Genomic DNA, 18,564 nt, shown 5'->3' with positions numbered 1-18,564 from the left:
CAGTTCATGGCAGGGACCATCACACAATGGCTTCATTCACTGTTGGGAAATAGTTATTTCCAAATCACAATCAGACTGGTGGACATTGTGGAGAAAAATACAGAAGGGGAGTAGGCCTTTTCCCTGTGCGTTTTATTAGAGGAAGTGGTCGTGAGTGACAAGCACGTACATTTGGGAACTGCAGACAGTTCATACTGTACCTGAGCGCTTCATTAGCCAAGATTGTGTCTCGGTCCACGCTGGGTTCTTACACAGGGATCCAGTCTGGAGGATCTGCTCCTCTCTGTGCTGAGATGATTGGCACATGGAACAGAATGGCCAGTATTCAGCAGGACTGAATCAGCTATGAGAGATATGCAGACACTGAAATCTATATTCAGGTCAACTTTCAAACAATCTCTTGGAACTAAATTCAAAAGCAGTATTGGAATACAGAACGTGGAGTTGTGATTACACTTCCACGCCGCATTGATCACATAGGCCCTGTCCCAAATCGCACCCTAAACCCTCGCAGCCTTTCTCCGAGTCCGCACTTTCGTTATGTAATGCCGCTTTGACTGTCGGGTAGAAGTCTGCTGCAAAGCTCGCCCCAGTATGGGCTCGGCAGAAGTGCGGATAAAGGGCGCATAGCGGCCACAAAGGGGGCGCTCGTGAGAACCCTTCTGAACTCTGAAATGACGATTGGGACACCCTACGGTCTCGTGGACTTAACGGAAATGCGCACGCGGCAGCCATTGTCAGTCCGTAAGACCGCAAGTGCATATGAAGTGTTCCATTTGGGACAGGGCCATAGTGGAGTGATGCAAAGAGTAGATTTTGTTATTCAAAATATCAAATGGAGTTCTGCAAAATCGGTCTATTCCCTACACATCAAAATAGGATTTGGTAAAATATTCCAACATAAATTATCTTCTTTATAACATCTACATCAGGGCTCTAGACGGTGACCAAAATGCGAGCGCTTTGGGGGCAGAGCCTGGTTTATACTCGCCTCGTCAGCACGATCGCAAAGGTGCGCACAGCAAAAATGACGCGAATATTGAGGAAATGGATTTGGTTTTCGAGCTAAAGTAAAGTAAAATGCCGCTTCTTAAACCAGAGATGGAGAACATGCTGGTATTCTTGTGGGAAAAAACATGCAAGCACTGTTTAATTTGACTTTTTGTTTTCATTTTGAAAAGCTTGTTATCTTTGCTGTTATCACGTTACGCTATGGAGATTTGGGCTTTTTTTTAGCTTTGGGCATAACCTCACATTACGCTTTGGGCTCGCTTTAATTTTAATTTTTACATTTTTTTTTTTTATTCCTCAGTGTTTTGCTAAACATTGTCATTTATTAGTCGGTATATAATAGAGCATGTGGCGTAGGCCTATATGCCATGCCTCATATTTGTTTTTGTTAATAAACGTTATATAAGATAGTTTGTCATTTTAGCCTACTGTTGTCTTGTTGTTGTGCTTTTTAATTAAGAATAACAATGAATCCATCTTTTGTTTTAGTCTTTAAAAGTGACAGGTGTATAGATGAGAGCAAAACAGACAATTATCTTTTCTTGTAAAACGTGATGGCAAGATCGCAAATTCGACTTAAAACAGCAAAAGAGAAATACCCATTCACAAAATTTCAATCACAAATAAGAACGGGTTGAATGTTGAACACTTTCGTTACCATATAACTATAAACTATGATAAAAGTTCATCAGCATGCATTGATTATTCCAATGTTATAGCGAATAAATAAATATTAGCGACCAAATTATGTGCTCGTGCGAACAACTGAGAAAGTTAGTCGCAAAAGAGCGACCCGTGGGAAGAATGAGTCTAGAGCCCAGCACATTAATGCATTTAACAGAAGCTAATATGCAAAGTGACTTATACTGCATTCAAGTTTCATGACTTCCCTGGGAATCAAACCCATGACCCTTGGCATTGCTATCGCCGTGCTCTACTGTTTGAGCTCAGCCAACAAAGTTCAGGCAAACTATTTTTTTTTTTCCCCCATGTATTTGGCAAATGCTTTTATCAAAAATGATTTACGTTGCTTTCAGCGTACGTTTTATTTCAGATCACACTTCTCGAACCCATAACCTTGGCATTGATAGCGGCATGCTCTACTGTTTAAGCTACAGAAAGTAAAATAGAGTTGACAAAAACTATTAATTTCTTCATAAGGAAAATTATTTTCTAAATCAAGGCTGCTAATTTGATCATTTTCACTAAAATATCAACCAATCAGGTGTTGAATTGTTAATCGTGCAAGATAGCTGACATGCATATAGCCCATAATTTAAACACATACCCAAAAACCATGCCATTAAAGTTACAATTAAAGGGATAGCTCACTCAAATCTCCAATTTAAATTATTTTTATATAGTACTTAATTTGCATGAATGGCATCTGGAACATTCAATTTAAACAATTATGGAGAGAATGGTGTTTCCTCACTCCCATATCCCAGTCTGCACAAATTACATATTTTATGTAGCTGTTGTAGTACCAGAGATGTCAAAAGTACCAGAACTTCAATTATTTACTAATCAACAGTCCTCCGTGTAATCGATCAAATTATAAAATGATAAACATCAATTTAAGATTAACACAGTCTCCTAGCTTCTATCCTAGATTTTAATGTAGTTTTACCAGCCTTAAACAAACCCGGAGTGTGTAAAATATTCAAACTCACTCTAATCCATGGATTCTGAAGCCTTAATGATTTTTTTCATGGTTGGTTAAATGCAATTCATCAGAAATTTGCTGTATACTGCACAAGATTTAATGCACTTAATGTAAGTGAGGTCAAATGTGTGAGAGAAAGACCTTTGCGCTCCTCGTCTACGTGCATGCGGCATGGTACAGAATACATTTAAGACACGTGGCAACAAATCTCACACGTCTGGATCACACAAGCAGGCATAATGTCTTGACTAAGCACTTCCATATGGCGTGCCTGCAGCCTGATTTTTCTCTGTGCGCTAAAGCCCTGTGGGTTGTAAAGTGTCTGTTTTTGTGACCGCCCTGGTGATCATGACTTCCAGTAAGGTCTTACGCTACGCATTGGCGCGTGTGATCCGACCGGCCGGTCTCAGCGGCTCACATCTCACTGAGGAACAAGATCTAAAGCAGCACAAAACAGTCATTCCAGCTGCCTGGTCAGGTACAAAAACCCTGGCCAGCATATTCCAGATCATCTTTTATTCAGAGCAAACGCACCATTAACCCAACCTCTAAATTTATAATGGCAAACCCTGCCAGACAAAACGTGTGTTCAATGGTCTCTGATGTGGTCGTACGCCACATTGAAATTGGCGAGAAATTGGCGAGCACTCAAAACTGCCTGGAAACGCATGGCACAACAAAAAAGGCTGGGAGGTAATAGCATGTGAGAGAGCTGTCTGGCTTTGACTGACATGGGAGCTGTTTTAAAACGCGCACACATGCAAGGCTGTAGCGCATGAGAAAGAGTGTAATGTACTTCTTGCCAGATTGTTATTCTGATAGTGTCTGAGCCAAATAAATTAAGACTGTATATTCTACTGGCACGTCCGAAGCTAAATTATAGAGGTTAATCAAATGTACGCTGTAAATCCCAGGCCTGCCCTCCAGCTGAGTGCCAATTGACTGTGTGGAGTTTACAACACAACAGCAGCACGTCGGATAAATCTTTCATAACACACTCAATCTCCATTCTTAAAAAAACAGCGATATGCATGACTTACAAGATTCAGAGAACTCAATTAATTAAGAGGATACAGGGCTGGAAACTTGTCTGTAGGGTAAAAAAAAAAGTCAATCCCTCATTTTTTTTTTTTTTTTTTTTTTTTCAATAGTGATGCACAAGAATTGTCCGTAAATGTTAATTATTATTTTAAAATTGCTTGCGTTTAGAATTTTTTTTTTTTCTAAATGACTAATGACTGCACTGTAAATGTTTATTTTCTGATGTTGTAACTAACACAAAGATTATTGCAGTATGTTTGACAAGAAAATAACATTTCAGTGTTACCTGCCATTTCTTCGTAATTGTTTTTGGAATTGATTTCTGAGTGAAATTGTTTTTTCATAAAATAAATAAATAAAAAACCTGAGCCAAGTTTAATCCAGCAGGGGCATGTCTGACTGTGACATGTATATATTGCCATTATTATCTGTAAAACTCATCATTGTTGATCTTGAATGATAATGCAAGTTATTCAAATCCTTCCTATTTCTTGGTGTAAATGCATGCTGATATTTTCTAAACCTTTTCTAGGGTGTTTCCAAACTTTTGGAAGGCACTGTAACATATCCGGCAGGAGCTAAATGATGCATATTACAACATGCAGGTAGCAGAAGAGTGTGATAATGTGTTGCTGCTGCATCCTCTTAGCTATTGATGTATATTACAAACCTCACAGGAAGATGGACAGTCCTTCATGAATTATTCACACATTAGTATGCCCACTCACAACCTGTGCTTTTCAGCTTCAAAATAGAAACAGGTCAAGAGGGTGACGGGCAAAAGCAGCAAAACAACATTTCTTTACAGGCAAGGAAAACACATTAATGCGAAAAAGGCACCAAAGAGGATCACGGTATCGTGAAACTATATTTGTGCGGTGTGACTGTGCTATTCCTGCCCGATGAAGTCAGAAATGGTTTTGTTTGTCCTCTTGAAAGCAGAAAGAGACCCAGGCGGAGCTTGTGAAGTGAGGCAGACCGGAGAGAAATCAAAAGCCTTTTTGATGGAGGTCACCTAAACCACCTGTGTAGCATTGATTGACAGTTCTGACTGCTTACCAATTTACTGTTGGGACGTGAAGCTGGACGTGCACGAATCATAGTTTCATGGTCAGAGAAACACTCTAGACAGACACTCACCAAACAAATTGCTGGAGTGGCCTTGCTTAGAGACAGGACGCAGTTCGTTGGAGCCCCAGGCGTAGCGCTTGTAATTGTCCCAAGAAAACTGCATCATCTGAGGAGAGAGTGACAGATGAAGAGGTTACCTTTGTGAATTTTGGATAATTTCTTCACGGAAAAGGTAAAACAATCATAGAAATTACAGAACAAAAAGTAAAATGAATGTGTCATCAACTAACATGCAAGAGACTGGGCTAATCAAGGATCAATAGCATTAATTAATTTGATTAAATCAACAGTCGAAATGCTTAATGGATCCATTTCAGCACAAAAGAGCAGTGTACACATGCTTAGTTAACAGAGAATAGATATCAATGCTCACACGTGTCAGGTATCATTTTATTTGTGGATAAAAATGGGCTGTGTGTACATGGTTTTTGAGTCCTACACAGATTTTGTAAAGTAGCATTAACAACCAATTAATCATTGATGTCAATAAAACTGACCAGGGTTTCTGCAGGATTTTTAAGCTCAAATTTAAGATCTGCACAAATCAAATGAATACCATATGATCGGGGTAGGGCAATGTCTATAGGTATATTAAACTGTAAAATTACTAAAATGTATGATTTATAGTTCAGACACAAGTTTTATAAAATGATACACCTTCACATTTCAGCCTTTAAACCATTAAGAAAATGGATGAGACAAAATGATCAGTTATTATATTAATTTAAACTATTATCAATAAATTATGATAATAACAAATACATTTTACTCAGATTTTTATAATGCATTAGCTTCTTATCAGTCCACCAGTTCACATTTACAGCTCTGTGTGTTTTCAGGGTAAAAACATGGGTCGATTTTTGCATTGGTCTGAACAAAAACAACAAGCTTATCGAAAATGCACATTCATTTTCTGCCAGCAGGTGGCGCTTTCGGAACGGTAGAAATATAGCGGTTTCCCTGGTAACAGCAGTACACAAAGCACCTGTGCAGCGCTCATGTTTATTTAATGAAATCATGGGCTTTTAAAGTTGAATCATCAAATTAAAAGGGTCATCGGATGCCCATTTTACACAAGTTGATATGATTCTTTAGGGTCTTAATGAAAAGTCTAACATACTTTGGTTAAAATTTCTCAATGGTAGTGTAAAAAACACCTTTTTAAACCTGTCAAAATCAGCTCAGTTCTCAGCACGCTGTTCTAGTCCATGTTGCTTTAAATGCTATGAGCTCTGCTGACTCCGCCCCTCTCTTCAATGTAGTGACGAGCAGACCATAGATGTGTAGATTACCTATTCGACTGCTCCAGATACGTTGACGCGGCAGCCATCTCGCATTCACCATACTAATCAATGAATATTCAAAATGTATCGCAGACCTTCAATAGAATATTCAAATGTATCGCAGGCTTTCGTATCGCGGCCCATAGAAACAGTCGATAATGAGGCATCTAGGTATAAATATATATGAGGGGTGGAACGGTACACAGATGTCACGGTTTGGTACTTACCTCGACTCAGGGGTCACTGTTCAATACGATTTCGGTACAAAAGAAAAAAAATTTAATAAATCTATGCTCTGTTTCTTTTCATTTATTTTGAACAGACAGTAGTACAAATTACAATTTTTTCCACCAAGATGTGAAAATACTAAATATTACTACATTGTTTTTTATATATAATAATCTGCAGTACATATATACACATGAATAAATTCTTGAAATATATTTGATTTAGTTTACAGATAAACAAGGGGGGTGGGGGAGTGTGACGCGTACCATAGCCTATATATATGCAGTTTCAGTTCATTTTTGTGCTGGTATACAGGTACATCTAAAAAAAATTGAATATCGTGAAAGTTAATTTTTTCCTGTAACATTTCAAAACGTGAAACTTTTATATTTGATTGAAAATGTATTACATGTAAAGTAAAACATTTCAAAAGTTTTTGTTTTAATTTTGATTAGAGCTTACAGCTCATGAAAAGTCAAAAATCAGTATCTCAAAATATTAGAATATTTACATTTGAGTTTCAATAAATGACCATCCATACAGTATAAATTCCTGGTATCTCTTGTTCTTTGAAACCACAATAATGGAGAAGACTGCTGACTTGGCAATGATCCAGAAGACGAACATTGACGCCCTCCACAAAGAGGGTAAGTCACAGAGGGTCATTACTGAAAGGAGTGGCTGTTTACAGAGTGCTGTATCAAAAGCATATTAAATGCAAAGTTGACTGGAAGGAAGAATTTGAGTAGGAAAAGGTGCACAAGCAAGCTGGAGTCAGTGCATGAAGAGACGCCACACTCAGACGTCTTCAGGAAAAGGGCTACCAAGCCACTTCTGAACCATAGACAACGTCAGAAGCGTCTTACCTGGGCTGTGGAGAAAAAGAACTGGACTGTTGCTCAGTGGTCCAAAGTCCTCTTTTCAGAGGAAAGTAAATTTTGCATTTCATTTGGAAATCAAGGTCCCAGAGTCTGGAGGAAGAGTGGAGAGGCACAGAGTCCAAGTTGCTTGAAGTCCAGTGTGAAGTTTCCACAGTCAGTGATAAATTTGGGCTGCCATGTCATCTGCTGGTGTTGGTCCACTGTGTTTTCTGAAGTCCACAGTCAATGCAGCCATCTACCAGGAAATTTTAGAGCACTTCATGCTTCCTTCTGCTGACAAGCTTTATGGAGATGCTGATTTCATTTTCCAGCAGGACTTGGCACCTGCCCACACTGCCAAAGGTACCAAAAGCTGGTTCAATGACCATGGTGTTACTGTGCTTGATTGGCCAGCAAACTCGCCTGTCCTGAACCCCATAGAGAATCTTTTGTCGAGAGGAAGATGAGAGACACCAGACCCAACAATGCAGATGACCTGAAGGCTGCTATCAAAGCAACCTGGGCTTCCATTACACCTGAGCAGTGCCACAGGCTGATTGCCTCCATGCCACGCCGCATTGATGCAGTAATTCATGCAAAAGGAGGCCCAACCAAGTATTGAGTGCATAGAAATTAACATACTTTTCAGAAGCCTGACATTTCTGTTTAAAATATCCTTTTTTATTGATCTTATGTAATATTCTAATTTTCTGAGACACTGCATTTTGGGTTTTCATTATCTGTAAGCCATAATCATCAAAATTTCAAGAAATAAAGGCTTCAAATATTTCACTCTGTGTGTAATGAATCTGTAAAATATATGGGTTTCACTTTCTGAAATGTGACAAAAAATATTGACCTTTTTGAACGATATTCAAATTTTTTGAGATGTACCTGTAAGGAAACAGTTGAAGTGATCGCGCTGGAGTGCGCACACACACACATATAACATCAGTTCCAGCAGTTGGTACTTTATCAAAATAAAATACAGTGAACCAAACATCAGCGCAATTGAAGTATAAAGCCTATAATTTACATAATAAATAATAGTTTAGCATTCAGATACGTTACATCGCAAATATGGAAATATTATGGAATAATTGGATTTGTGCCGAACGAGAGAGGTAGGATACATGAGCACAAAGCTCCATTTCGCAAATAATTGAGTGCGCAAGCCTTTAAAGTATACTCCTTTGTCAGTCTATGTGAGAGACGCATTCAGAATCAGCATATGGTCACTGTCTGGGGGCTTTGTTTGCAAGTGCACAACTCATGGCATTCGCTGTTCTTCTGCTGGCGGTTATCAAACAGCGTTGAATTACTGCGGGTACCCCCTTCTGGATTGGGGATGAATTGCCTGTGTTCATTGTAAGGCCTCATGCACCGAACCAAGATGTCCGTACCGTGACGGTTCGATACGAATGCATGTATCGTTCCACCCCTAATATCTATGGTGCATACTAAACTTCAGCTGCGAAACTGGCTAACTAGCACATTATTAGGAAAGGCGATTTGCAAAGATTCATAAAAACCCTTATACTCACTTCTTCTGTAGATAAAGCTGGATCACGAATGATTCGTGCGAACAGACGCATTTACGCAGATCGGGGATCGGCACATTCCCTTCACAGCGAAAGTAACGTTAATCCTCTGCGTCTTCAGGGGATCATATGACGGGAGTAAATGATGACTGATATATTCATTATTACATCCAACAACAAAACACTTCAAATCACTTAATCGAAGACATCTCGTCTTCCCCTGCACCGGAGGTGGACAGCGCTCAGCTCACTCAGGGCAGGTCTGACCGGAATCTCAGAACAGCCTGATTTGAGAAAGGGGATTTTAAAATAGGGATTTAAAAAAAAAAAGACACTGGGTGGATTTTTATCATTATAGGATGGATGTGTACACACACTTCCAAAACACATTTATGTTCAAACAACATGTAAAGTGAATTTTGCATCCGATGACCCCTTTAAGCCATATCACAATTCTGGTCTTTCCGTCCGCAAATTTAAGACATGAGAAATCATAACTAAAGCTTTCTTTTACAATTTTGGCCTTAAATTAGATACATCCCAATTTAAGACATTTTAAGGGCCCGCGAGAACTCAATGGCAATCGAAATTCTCTAAAACTGACATTCGCATAACAGTCAAGTGATAGTTGATATTATAAATTATGATATAGCAAGAAAAAAAAAAGCATGCAGTTCACCACGCTACAAAACAGAGAAGAGGAAAGTGTAACCACATTTATTTAGAGAAGTTAATCTATGAATAGCAAATAGTATTTTAACATTGAACACAAACACGTATGTTATAAAACAAAACACTTAAATCAGACCATAAACAATCATAATATATCAGCACATGTGTGATACAATATGGAGTCGCCTTACGAGGCGCAACACAAGTAACAGTAGTATTTTACATCTGCAACACTTTGGTGCCAGTTAACACACCATATGTTAGGTCTAGCTTTAAAATAACCTTAAGTGATAATGTGAAGTGTGGCCATTCTCCTTATAGACCTTCTGTATGGAGACAGCAGTGCCAAGATATCAAAAAAGTGAGCATTATAGAGTGACATTATTTGGATACAAAATGGTTAATAATATTATCTTCTAAATATGAACTCAACCTTGAGTTAACATCACAGGATGTTTGCATGCACTACAGGAGTGTCTAATAATTATTCATGAGACTGCATGGCCTTATCCAATAAGAAGGTTCTGCCTCATTATTAGTCATGACGTGACATTTTCCTAAGACCTGCATTCAAACACTCCGGCTCTTCACTGAAACACTGATCATGAGAGTCTGTTTGCATGCTTTCCCCTCGATGCTGACAAAGCAACAGGTTTTCAATCAATGATTGACTCCTCGGACATGTTTATGTGCAAAAGGCATTTAATATAGGAGCTTTAATATTCATGGAGAGGTGGACTGGGACTCGTATAAGACGCCGTTTCAGACACAAAGATATATATCTATTTATATATCCTTTTAAATCAATGTTGCATAACTGTAATTAAAAATGCAAAGCCCAATTACACAGTTAATGCAAAAAAAGAAAACGCAAACTGTTCTACATTTAAGCTGATTTAAGCTCACAAAACAGTGTTTGAGCATTTTGTTAATTATAGCGAGCATTTGTAAGAACATCTGAAATGCCATTAAAGCAGCTTTCCACACTTACTTTTTTTCTATATTTCTCAAAGCAAGACATTTTAAAAGAAAAGAGCAAACCAAAATTGCGTAGCTAAATCACTGGATTAATGGCCGAATATTTCAAAAACACAAGCAGCAGAGAAAAAACACGTTACCATTTCATTTTTTTCATTTTTGTTTACTTAAAACTCTTAATTTATTAAGTGGAAGGGGAAAAGCAGCTGCATTATTTACTAATGATGTGTGGTGTGTAGAGGAAACAAAGATAAGCAGAATTACGCAGAACTCATTATTCACTGTGACAGGACGGTGCTGATGATCCCAGAGAAACAATGATTGGATAAGGATGAAATATCCTCAGTAATTTGTGTTAAGTAATCCACCTCCAGCTCATCCATTCTAAAACTCACAAGAAAGTGTTTTTAAACCACAGTCAAACTCACTCTCCCCAGGGGTGTCAGTTAGCAGGTCAAGAGAAACAGACATGCTGTTCTCCCTGGAGAGCTTCAGACAGCACCAAAGAAAAAAAAAAAAAAAAAAATAAAGCTCTTGACAAACACACACACGCACTTTTCGGACTGGATAAAGTCATTTGCAGCCTAGGCACAGTCTCCCAATACAAGCCAACTGGCTCCAGTGAAATTAGATCAGTTTATCGACTGCTGGCCTAACTTTAAGTGTGTCCTAATCATGTAACTCTCTTTGCTTTCAAAGATAGCCACTCAACACCAAATATACTGATTGAAAAATAAAAGATAAAAGAAGTGGAAACAAATGCCTTTAGCTGAGGACTCCAGGCTGGAGATAATCAGATAGACCCAAGATGTCCTGCAGGCTTCCAACTGGTTGAGATGATGAACACAAGCAGTATTTATTCCTACCAGTGCTTCCTACAGCCCAACAAGGCAAAAAGAAATACAGGTATTTTATTTGATTAATATAGGTATTTTAATTGATTATATTAATTGAATTGAACACAGGGTTATTATAGTTACCTAAAACTAAAAACATTTGTTAATTGAAAGAACTTCTATTGAATTATATTAAACTATATTGAAATAGCTTTTTCAGGCGGATTTTAAATACCTGAAAATTCTAATATGTCCGGCGTAATCCTATCATGTGTGGATGTGCCTGCCATCTGTCTGCAGCGCTCCGTCTGAGTGATTCCCATCTCTGAGACGGCAGCGGGCGCCAGTGACGTCAACGAGAAACAAGGTTACGGCCCACATGCGATTACTGCGGTGACGGCACCCAAAAGGTCAGAACACGGTGCGAACTGCACACAGAACCTCAGACAACCTTCAGCGGCTGAAACACAAGCGTGAAGTCTGGCTGACCGGGGACCGACGCTGAGTGGCTTATGTCAGGCCAGCGGAGAGGACAGGTGCCACATGAACCTGGTGAGGATGCTTGAAACCAGATGTATCGACTAGCTTTTGCCTTGCTTTTTGCCTTACACGGTCCTGAGAGGCGTTTTACACACCCTGTCTGACAATCCACCCCACGGCCTGCCAAACAGATCAAACAGCTCCCACAAGCTCGAGGTGCTCTGGAGCACATGCTCATTCCTAGAGGACCATCTTTTCTGGGAATATACTCAAAATAGACTGATGCAGTGCGACTATATGAAGCTGGATAAATAATATAATAAAAACATTTAAAAAAAACAGCTTTATTAAAAGGTAAAAAGTATTAAAAGATATGAAAAATGTATTATGTTTCCACAAAAACATTAAAAACCACAAATGTTTTCAACATTTATAATAAGAAATGTTTCTTAAGCACCAATTTAGAATATTAGCATGATTTCTGAAGGATCATGTGACCCTGAAGACTAGGGTAATGATGCTGAAAATTCATCTTTGCCATCACATGAATAAATTATAATTTAAAATTATTTAAATTTTTTAACCTAGGTAAGAATAAGAGAATTACTTTAAAAATACACACACACACACAAATATATTATATTATATTATAGAGAGTCTTTCCAACTTAAACTTTTGAACATTAGTGTTCGTGTATAATTTCTACTATTAATCGAGTACTTTAAGATGTATAAACAACTCTTTTAATTTAAGTAAACAAAATAAATAACTATTAAGATGTATAAACCAGAAAATAAATGTGTTTTAATTAAAATAAATAAATATATTATTATTATTTCTATTAATAATAGTAGTTGATATTTTTTATTTATAATTTACATTTATTTCTTCGATGCATTTGTACACATTAAAAAAAAGTGTGTGTGTGCGCATATATATACACACACACACATATATAAACACATACAAAAGAAACTGATTTATAATAATTTTTTTATAAAATACACAAAGAAAATGAATTGCAGATTAACTAGTTATAAATTAACCCTACCAATCGTATACCTTGTTATGATGTTTTCAATTTTGTACACTGAAAACTGTGTTCCATTTGCAGTGCGGAAATGACTCGTGCTTCCTGTCTTAAGGGAAATGGAGAGGAAATGGGGTTGGCATAAATGGGAGCCAAGAAGGGATCAGAAAAGGCAGGTTTTAGGTCAAACAGAAAGCGAGGGGAAAAAAGCAAAATGGACTGTATGATCCTGACAGAATGAAATGGCAGCAAAAAGTGCTTTTGTATTTTGGACCCTATAAAGTGTGAGAAAGAACCCTGCAATCAGCACGCTAGCAGAAGCACGAGTGCTAAAACTGAAACCGTCACAATCTCAGCACTGGGTAGAATTCATCACCCACTCTCCATATACTTTCTGCCTTTTATCTTTAGCATGTTCATTTTAAGTTATGCCACTCAGGCTACTTTCTATTTCTATTGCAACAGCTGCCCGCAAACACTGCAAATTCAGCCCCTCCTACTGTACCCGCCTGCCCGTTCCCAAACCCTTCATCTCTCATCATAACACCCCTTAACATGCCTCTTTTTTCCTTCCTTACACCACCAGGGACCAATGCACGCTGACTGTGCTTTTTCCCTGCTTCAGAACATTAGTGAAAGTCGTTTAAGACTTCAAAACAACAAGTTCACAGTCAAGGACCGGTGCAGGTTCCCAGAACAAGCATCAACAGCTCCACTGTTTCTCTGGAACTGTGCACTGCTTTGCATGGCCGCACAGTGTGTTTGTGTAAAAGCATCCAGTCGGATCAATGCCAGATATTGAGTCTGGGTAATGTTCACTGACATCAGACTCAAGGCAGAGAGGGAAACCCACTGAAACCAACAAGACGCATCAAAAAACTAGTGCAAGAGATATATATAAACACACACACACACACACACACACTATGTGTGTTATACTGCATAAAATAGAATAAGAAAATCAAATATATAAAATAAAATCATTTTGTCTAACTCCTCAAGATCAGTTGATTGCAATATCAAATCCGACTGGAGGATACAGTATACTGTTTAGTTAAAATAATTTATATGATAAATATTTCAAGGAATCTGAAGAGCAAATCAAATCCAAAATAATTTAGAATGTTTTTGGATTTTTTTTTTTAAATACATCAGCTTTTACATATTTTTTTATAATTTTTTTCTGTAAATGCAGATGGATACAATTAAGTATAATTAATTCAATTAATGTAATAAAATAAAATGTAAACTGTAATTTGCAATAAAATGTAATTATTTAAATTTAAAATGACAGCCCTACTAAAAAGCCAAAATCTTCTCAGAGTTTGTCAAAGTGTAATGCGGTTGTCATTAAGATGGATGTCTTTTCATTACAGAACCTAACAACAAGGCATCTGTCTTCCTCAAACGTCTGTACAATCAAAACCGCCGAGCACATCAGGTAAACCCGTTTAGCAAAAAAATCTAATCAGGCCCGCCTGGGCTTGAAAAATTGGTTTAAGCAAAGCTGAACACCTAAAATCATCAACTTGCTTTTGTCTTAACAAAAGAATCCTCTACTTCAGATGTAACATTTCACGACAACTCATTTGACTCACAAGCAAAATAAGCAGCCATATAAAGCGTCCGAGTGCATATCAATTGATTCATTCAAATCTGCTTTCAAACTCCTGAAGAGGTTCTGGTAACTTAATTACAACCAGCACAGTCACAAGAGAGTATACTGACAGAATTAGGATTACGAACTGGAGTCTGTCTCCTCTGCAACGTTCTCAGTCGCAGATTCTTCAGCAGTTTATCGTTGGTAAGATCTTCATCCCTTCTCTCAACATATGCAATCTGTTCCCAGCAGGCATGCGGCTTTACTCTCATTTACAACTCATTGTTTACTGCCTTGGTGGTTCTGTGTTTGAAAACCACGCATGGCTGCGGCAGCTCGGCGACAGAAATCAATGAACAACGCGATTCATCGATTAGTGGAGCTTACCAAAATGGCCTTTGAATAGGCTCTGTATGCACTGTTTATATCAAGAGATATGACACGGAGGAGCCGCGTGCAATAGCACCTCTATCCTTCACACCAAAGCATATTTTTCATTTCCTAGTCGGTGCCATGTGTGGCCTTGGCAGCAGCCGCTGAGGAGGGAAGAACAATGGTGTTTTCCAAGAAAAACAGCACCTTGGTAAATGAGAAAAGGAATATGAAACATGATGGTGCGATTGAGGTAAACAAGCAAAAACAAAGCCAGATCTGAATCAGAAAGGGACGCGCCTGCTTTTTGTTTCAGGAAAGCTAAGTGAAAAGGTACTTCCTGTGAAAATGAGAATGTTTACTTGACCTCGAGGCCTGAGATGTGCAGGCACCATAGCTGTGAGACTGACCAACAGAAAACCCTGGCGTCAATGTACTGGAAACAACTGTATTTGACACACACATAACATTTCTTTTTTTAAATTTATGGGATATTAGATTGTGAAGATGAATTGGTTTTGCAAACTTTTTAATGCCATGGACCCCAAAACACCATTATGCGAGGGACTCCCTTCCTAAAACAAACACATCATGCAGCTTCATATATTTTCAGGAATAAAGACCAATTTATTCAGTCAAAAGTAAAAATTATACACCATTTAAACGTTTGAACTCAGTAAAATTTATTCACTTATTTTTAAATTTAATCATGTTCATTTGATTTTTGATTTTTTTTTGCACTTATTTAGCGAAGACATATTAAATTGATTAAAAGTGACAGTAAAAACTTTTACACTGTTAAAAGAAAATTCTATTTCAAATAAATGCTGATCTTTTGTACTTTCCATAGAAATATAAAGCAGTTTAACCCTTTTCAACATTGATAAGATCTCGTGACATGAAAGACTTGAGTAATGTAATAAATTACATTTTAGAATATATTAAAATAGAAAACATTTTAAATTATAACAATATCTCACAATGTCCCTGTTACTGCATTTTTGATCAAATAAATGTAGCCTTGGTGAACATAAGAGACTTTTTAAAAAATAAAAAAAATAAAAAAAAAAATAAAACTTAGATCCTGAATTTATGAACTGGGTCATGAACTGAGAAATCAAATTTCCCTTAATATAACAAGTCAATATACTATAAAAACAGAACTCAACTTTCTGGTTGGTTCAAAAACAGCTTTTATAGAAAACAAGCTGAAAAATGACTCGTTCAGGAATGTGTCAGATTATGGCGACGCGTCAGTGCGACGAAAACCTGCCTATTTCTAAATGATATTTTTATGTAAATATATTACTAACATTATAAGTGGACCTTAGAGAACATTTTAAACTAATAAAGTGCGCCATTCATGACCCCTTTAAGTTAACACTGTATCTATAGAATCAGAAGAATGAGCTTTATTGCCAGGTCTGTTTGCACATACGAGGAATTTGTTTTAGTGACAGTAGCTCCACAGAGAGACAATGACAGCAACAGGACAGGACACAGTTACCATTAGAGTATTTCAAGATATATAATCTTTAATAGAAACAAAACTATGAATGGCAAAGGAATTTAAAAAAACTAATTAATTGATGATTTCCAAGCAGTCTTTATAAAGCAGAATGAAACCAATGTTAAAAAATCTATAAATATTAATGTTTTACTTTAAAATAATAAATTATTATTACTATTATTTATTATTATTATTATTATTATTATTATTATGCATTCACAAATGGATGGGGGAATAAAAAATACTCCATGACTAAGATCTTGAAATATTTCCATGACCTTTCAAAGGCCTGTAAATCACAATTATATTATTCCCTGTTTTCCACGAATGGTAGACCCTGGTTTCTTCTGGGAAGCCCTGACATTACACAATCACCTTGTGATGCACGCTCAAGCATATTTGTGCATTTGAGGTTTCCTTCTCTCTTGCTCTTTACAACAAAGAGAGGAAGTTTTTCTTTTTTCCCCTTGTTGTTCTCGTTCTTGCAAATATGCTTTCTCTGTGTATTTTAGCATCCTTAAAAACATTAACCAAGCTGATAAGAGATGCAGCTTCAGAATATTTTTCTGGTTTCTACTGACATTCGTCATCAACAGTACACAAAATGTCATTTAATTGAGACGTCACCAACTTAAAAAGACAGAGCTTAAAGAAAATCCAAAGATTCCCACTGTTAATTATGACAATGTGCTGCCGTTATCAAGCCGCCTTCACTGAGAGGACATTATCAGAATGAAAGTCATTTTCCTGATGCCGTTTCCTAGTAAAAAAGCAGATGAGGTGAGGTGAATGTGCAGCCCTGTGGAGATTTAGCATTCAGAAGGGAGCCCTCATAAGTACATGACAAGGCAAATTTGATAAGACTGTCTATAGCTACCTAGTCAGCAGCAGAGAGTTCACACAGAAGGAAGGACGGGATAAGAGTCTTTAGAACTTAAATGCATTTTCAACACACAGCGTTGCATTTAAACATTACTAAACTGTCTCCTGCCTGTGTGAAAACCTTGGGCAACAGATAATCTAATGATATTGAGCTGTTTTGCATAATTTTTGATAAAATATTTGCATAAGGTATATGAAATGAAAAATGTTAGCAGCTAAATTAAAGCTTATGACATTATAGGATGAATACTTAATGTTACTTTGTGAACTAACTGAACCAAATACTGAAAATACAAGTAAATAAATAAACAGAAATAGAAATATTTAAAAATAATAAAAATGAAAAGTGAACATGAAAAATAAAATTAGTTCAAAATATTAATAAATACTACAACAGTACATATGTGACAAAATAAAATGCTGTTCATAAAAAAAGTTAATCAATTTAATTAGCAAAGGATAGTGTTTTTTTTTGTTTCTCTCTTATTGTGAAATAATAGAATGAAAATTAGGCAAATGTGGACTAACGGTTCAGTTACACTAACAAACGGGACGACACAGCCATGCATTCATGCAAACGCACGTACAAAACCCCATTATGTTCGTGACAGCCTGCAACAGGAAGCCACAGGTTAGCATGTTTGCACACAGCCTAAAGGAAGAGATGGAAACAACTCAACAGCCCCATAATACATGTCAAAACATTCAATATCAACACAGAAGCCATTAGGAGTTACAACCTCAGGCAGCAGTGTGAGTGCACAGACTAATGATTGATTCTACTCAACGCTGATTATCTCAGTGACTTTGATAGGTCACTAAACAAGAGGTCGACGGAGTGATTGACACCTCGTCAGTCGTTTTTGTAAACTCCAGGGTTTTGTTTTGAAGCTGGATAACTTAAAGATGCTCATGATCACTTAAATCGCCTTTAATTTAATCAGTTAAGCTTATCGATTAGTCTGTTTCAGACCAAACACATTCAGTAATCAGTTAATTAGCCATTCAAAGTGAAAGTGTGTACTGTAGCTTGAGCACTTCACGTCATGACAGCGTCATGAACACACACTCTTGGCTTGCTTGCACGAATGAGGCAGGCTCAATGTAATCAGCCACTGGAATGTTTCCCTGTAAATAAAGATTTGATTCACTGCAAACTGTGGCAGTTTCTGAAATATTTAAATATAAAATAAAATGCAAAGATGCTAAATTTATTAGCCCTTAAATATATACTTATCTATGTATTTTAATACACACACACACACATATACACATACATACATACATATATACATATGCATATACACACATACATACATACATACATACATACACATACACATACATACATATATACATATATATATGGCTATGTAAAGAAATACAAATTTAAGCAATATTACATTATATATTATTATTATTATTATTATTATTATTATTATT

At 37.1% G+C, this 18,564-nt stretch overlaps 1 protein-coding gene across 1 annotated transcript in view; it reads right to left on the bottom strand.

Annotated features, from left to right (window-relative positions):
* The window catches only part of LOC306880282 (mannosyl-oligosaccharide 1,2-alpha-mannosidase IA-like), a 118,534-nt gene that overhangs the window by 80,534 nt on the left and 19,436 nt on the right, over positions 1–18,564 (bottom strand). Inside the window, exon 2 of the mRNA XM_079433725.1 lies at positions 4,859–4,955. Coding sequence (XP_079289851.1) covers positions 4,859–4,955 — 97 coding nt within the window. The remainder of the gene's footprint in view (positions 1–4,858; positions 4,956–18,564) is intronic.

The sequence above is a fragment of the Barbus barbus genome (genome assembly GCF_936440315.1).
Source record: "Barbus barbus genome assembly, chromosome: 14".
In the NCBI taxonomy this organism is placed as follows: Eukaryota; Metazoa; Chordata; class Actinopteri; order Cypriniformes; family Cyprinidae; genus Barbus; species Barbus barbus.
Note: the sequence above shows the minus strand (reverse complement) of the source record. Positions and strands in the feature narration are given on the sequence as shown.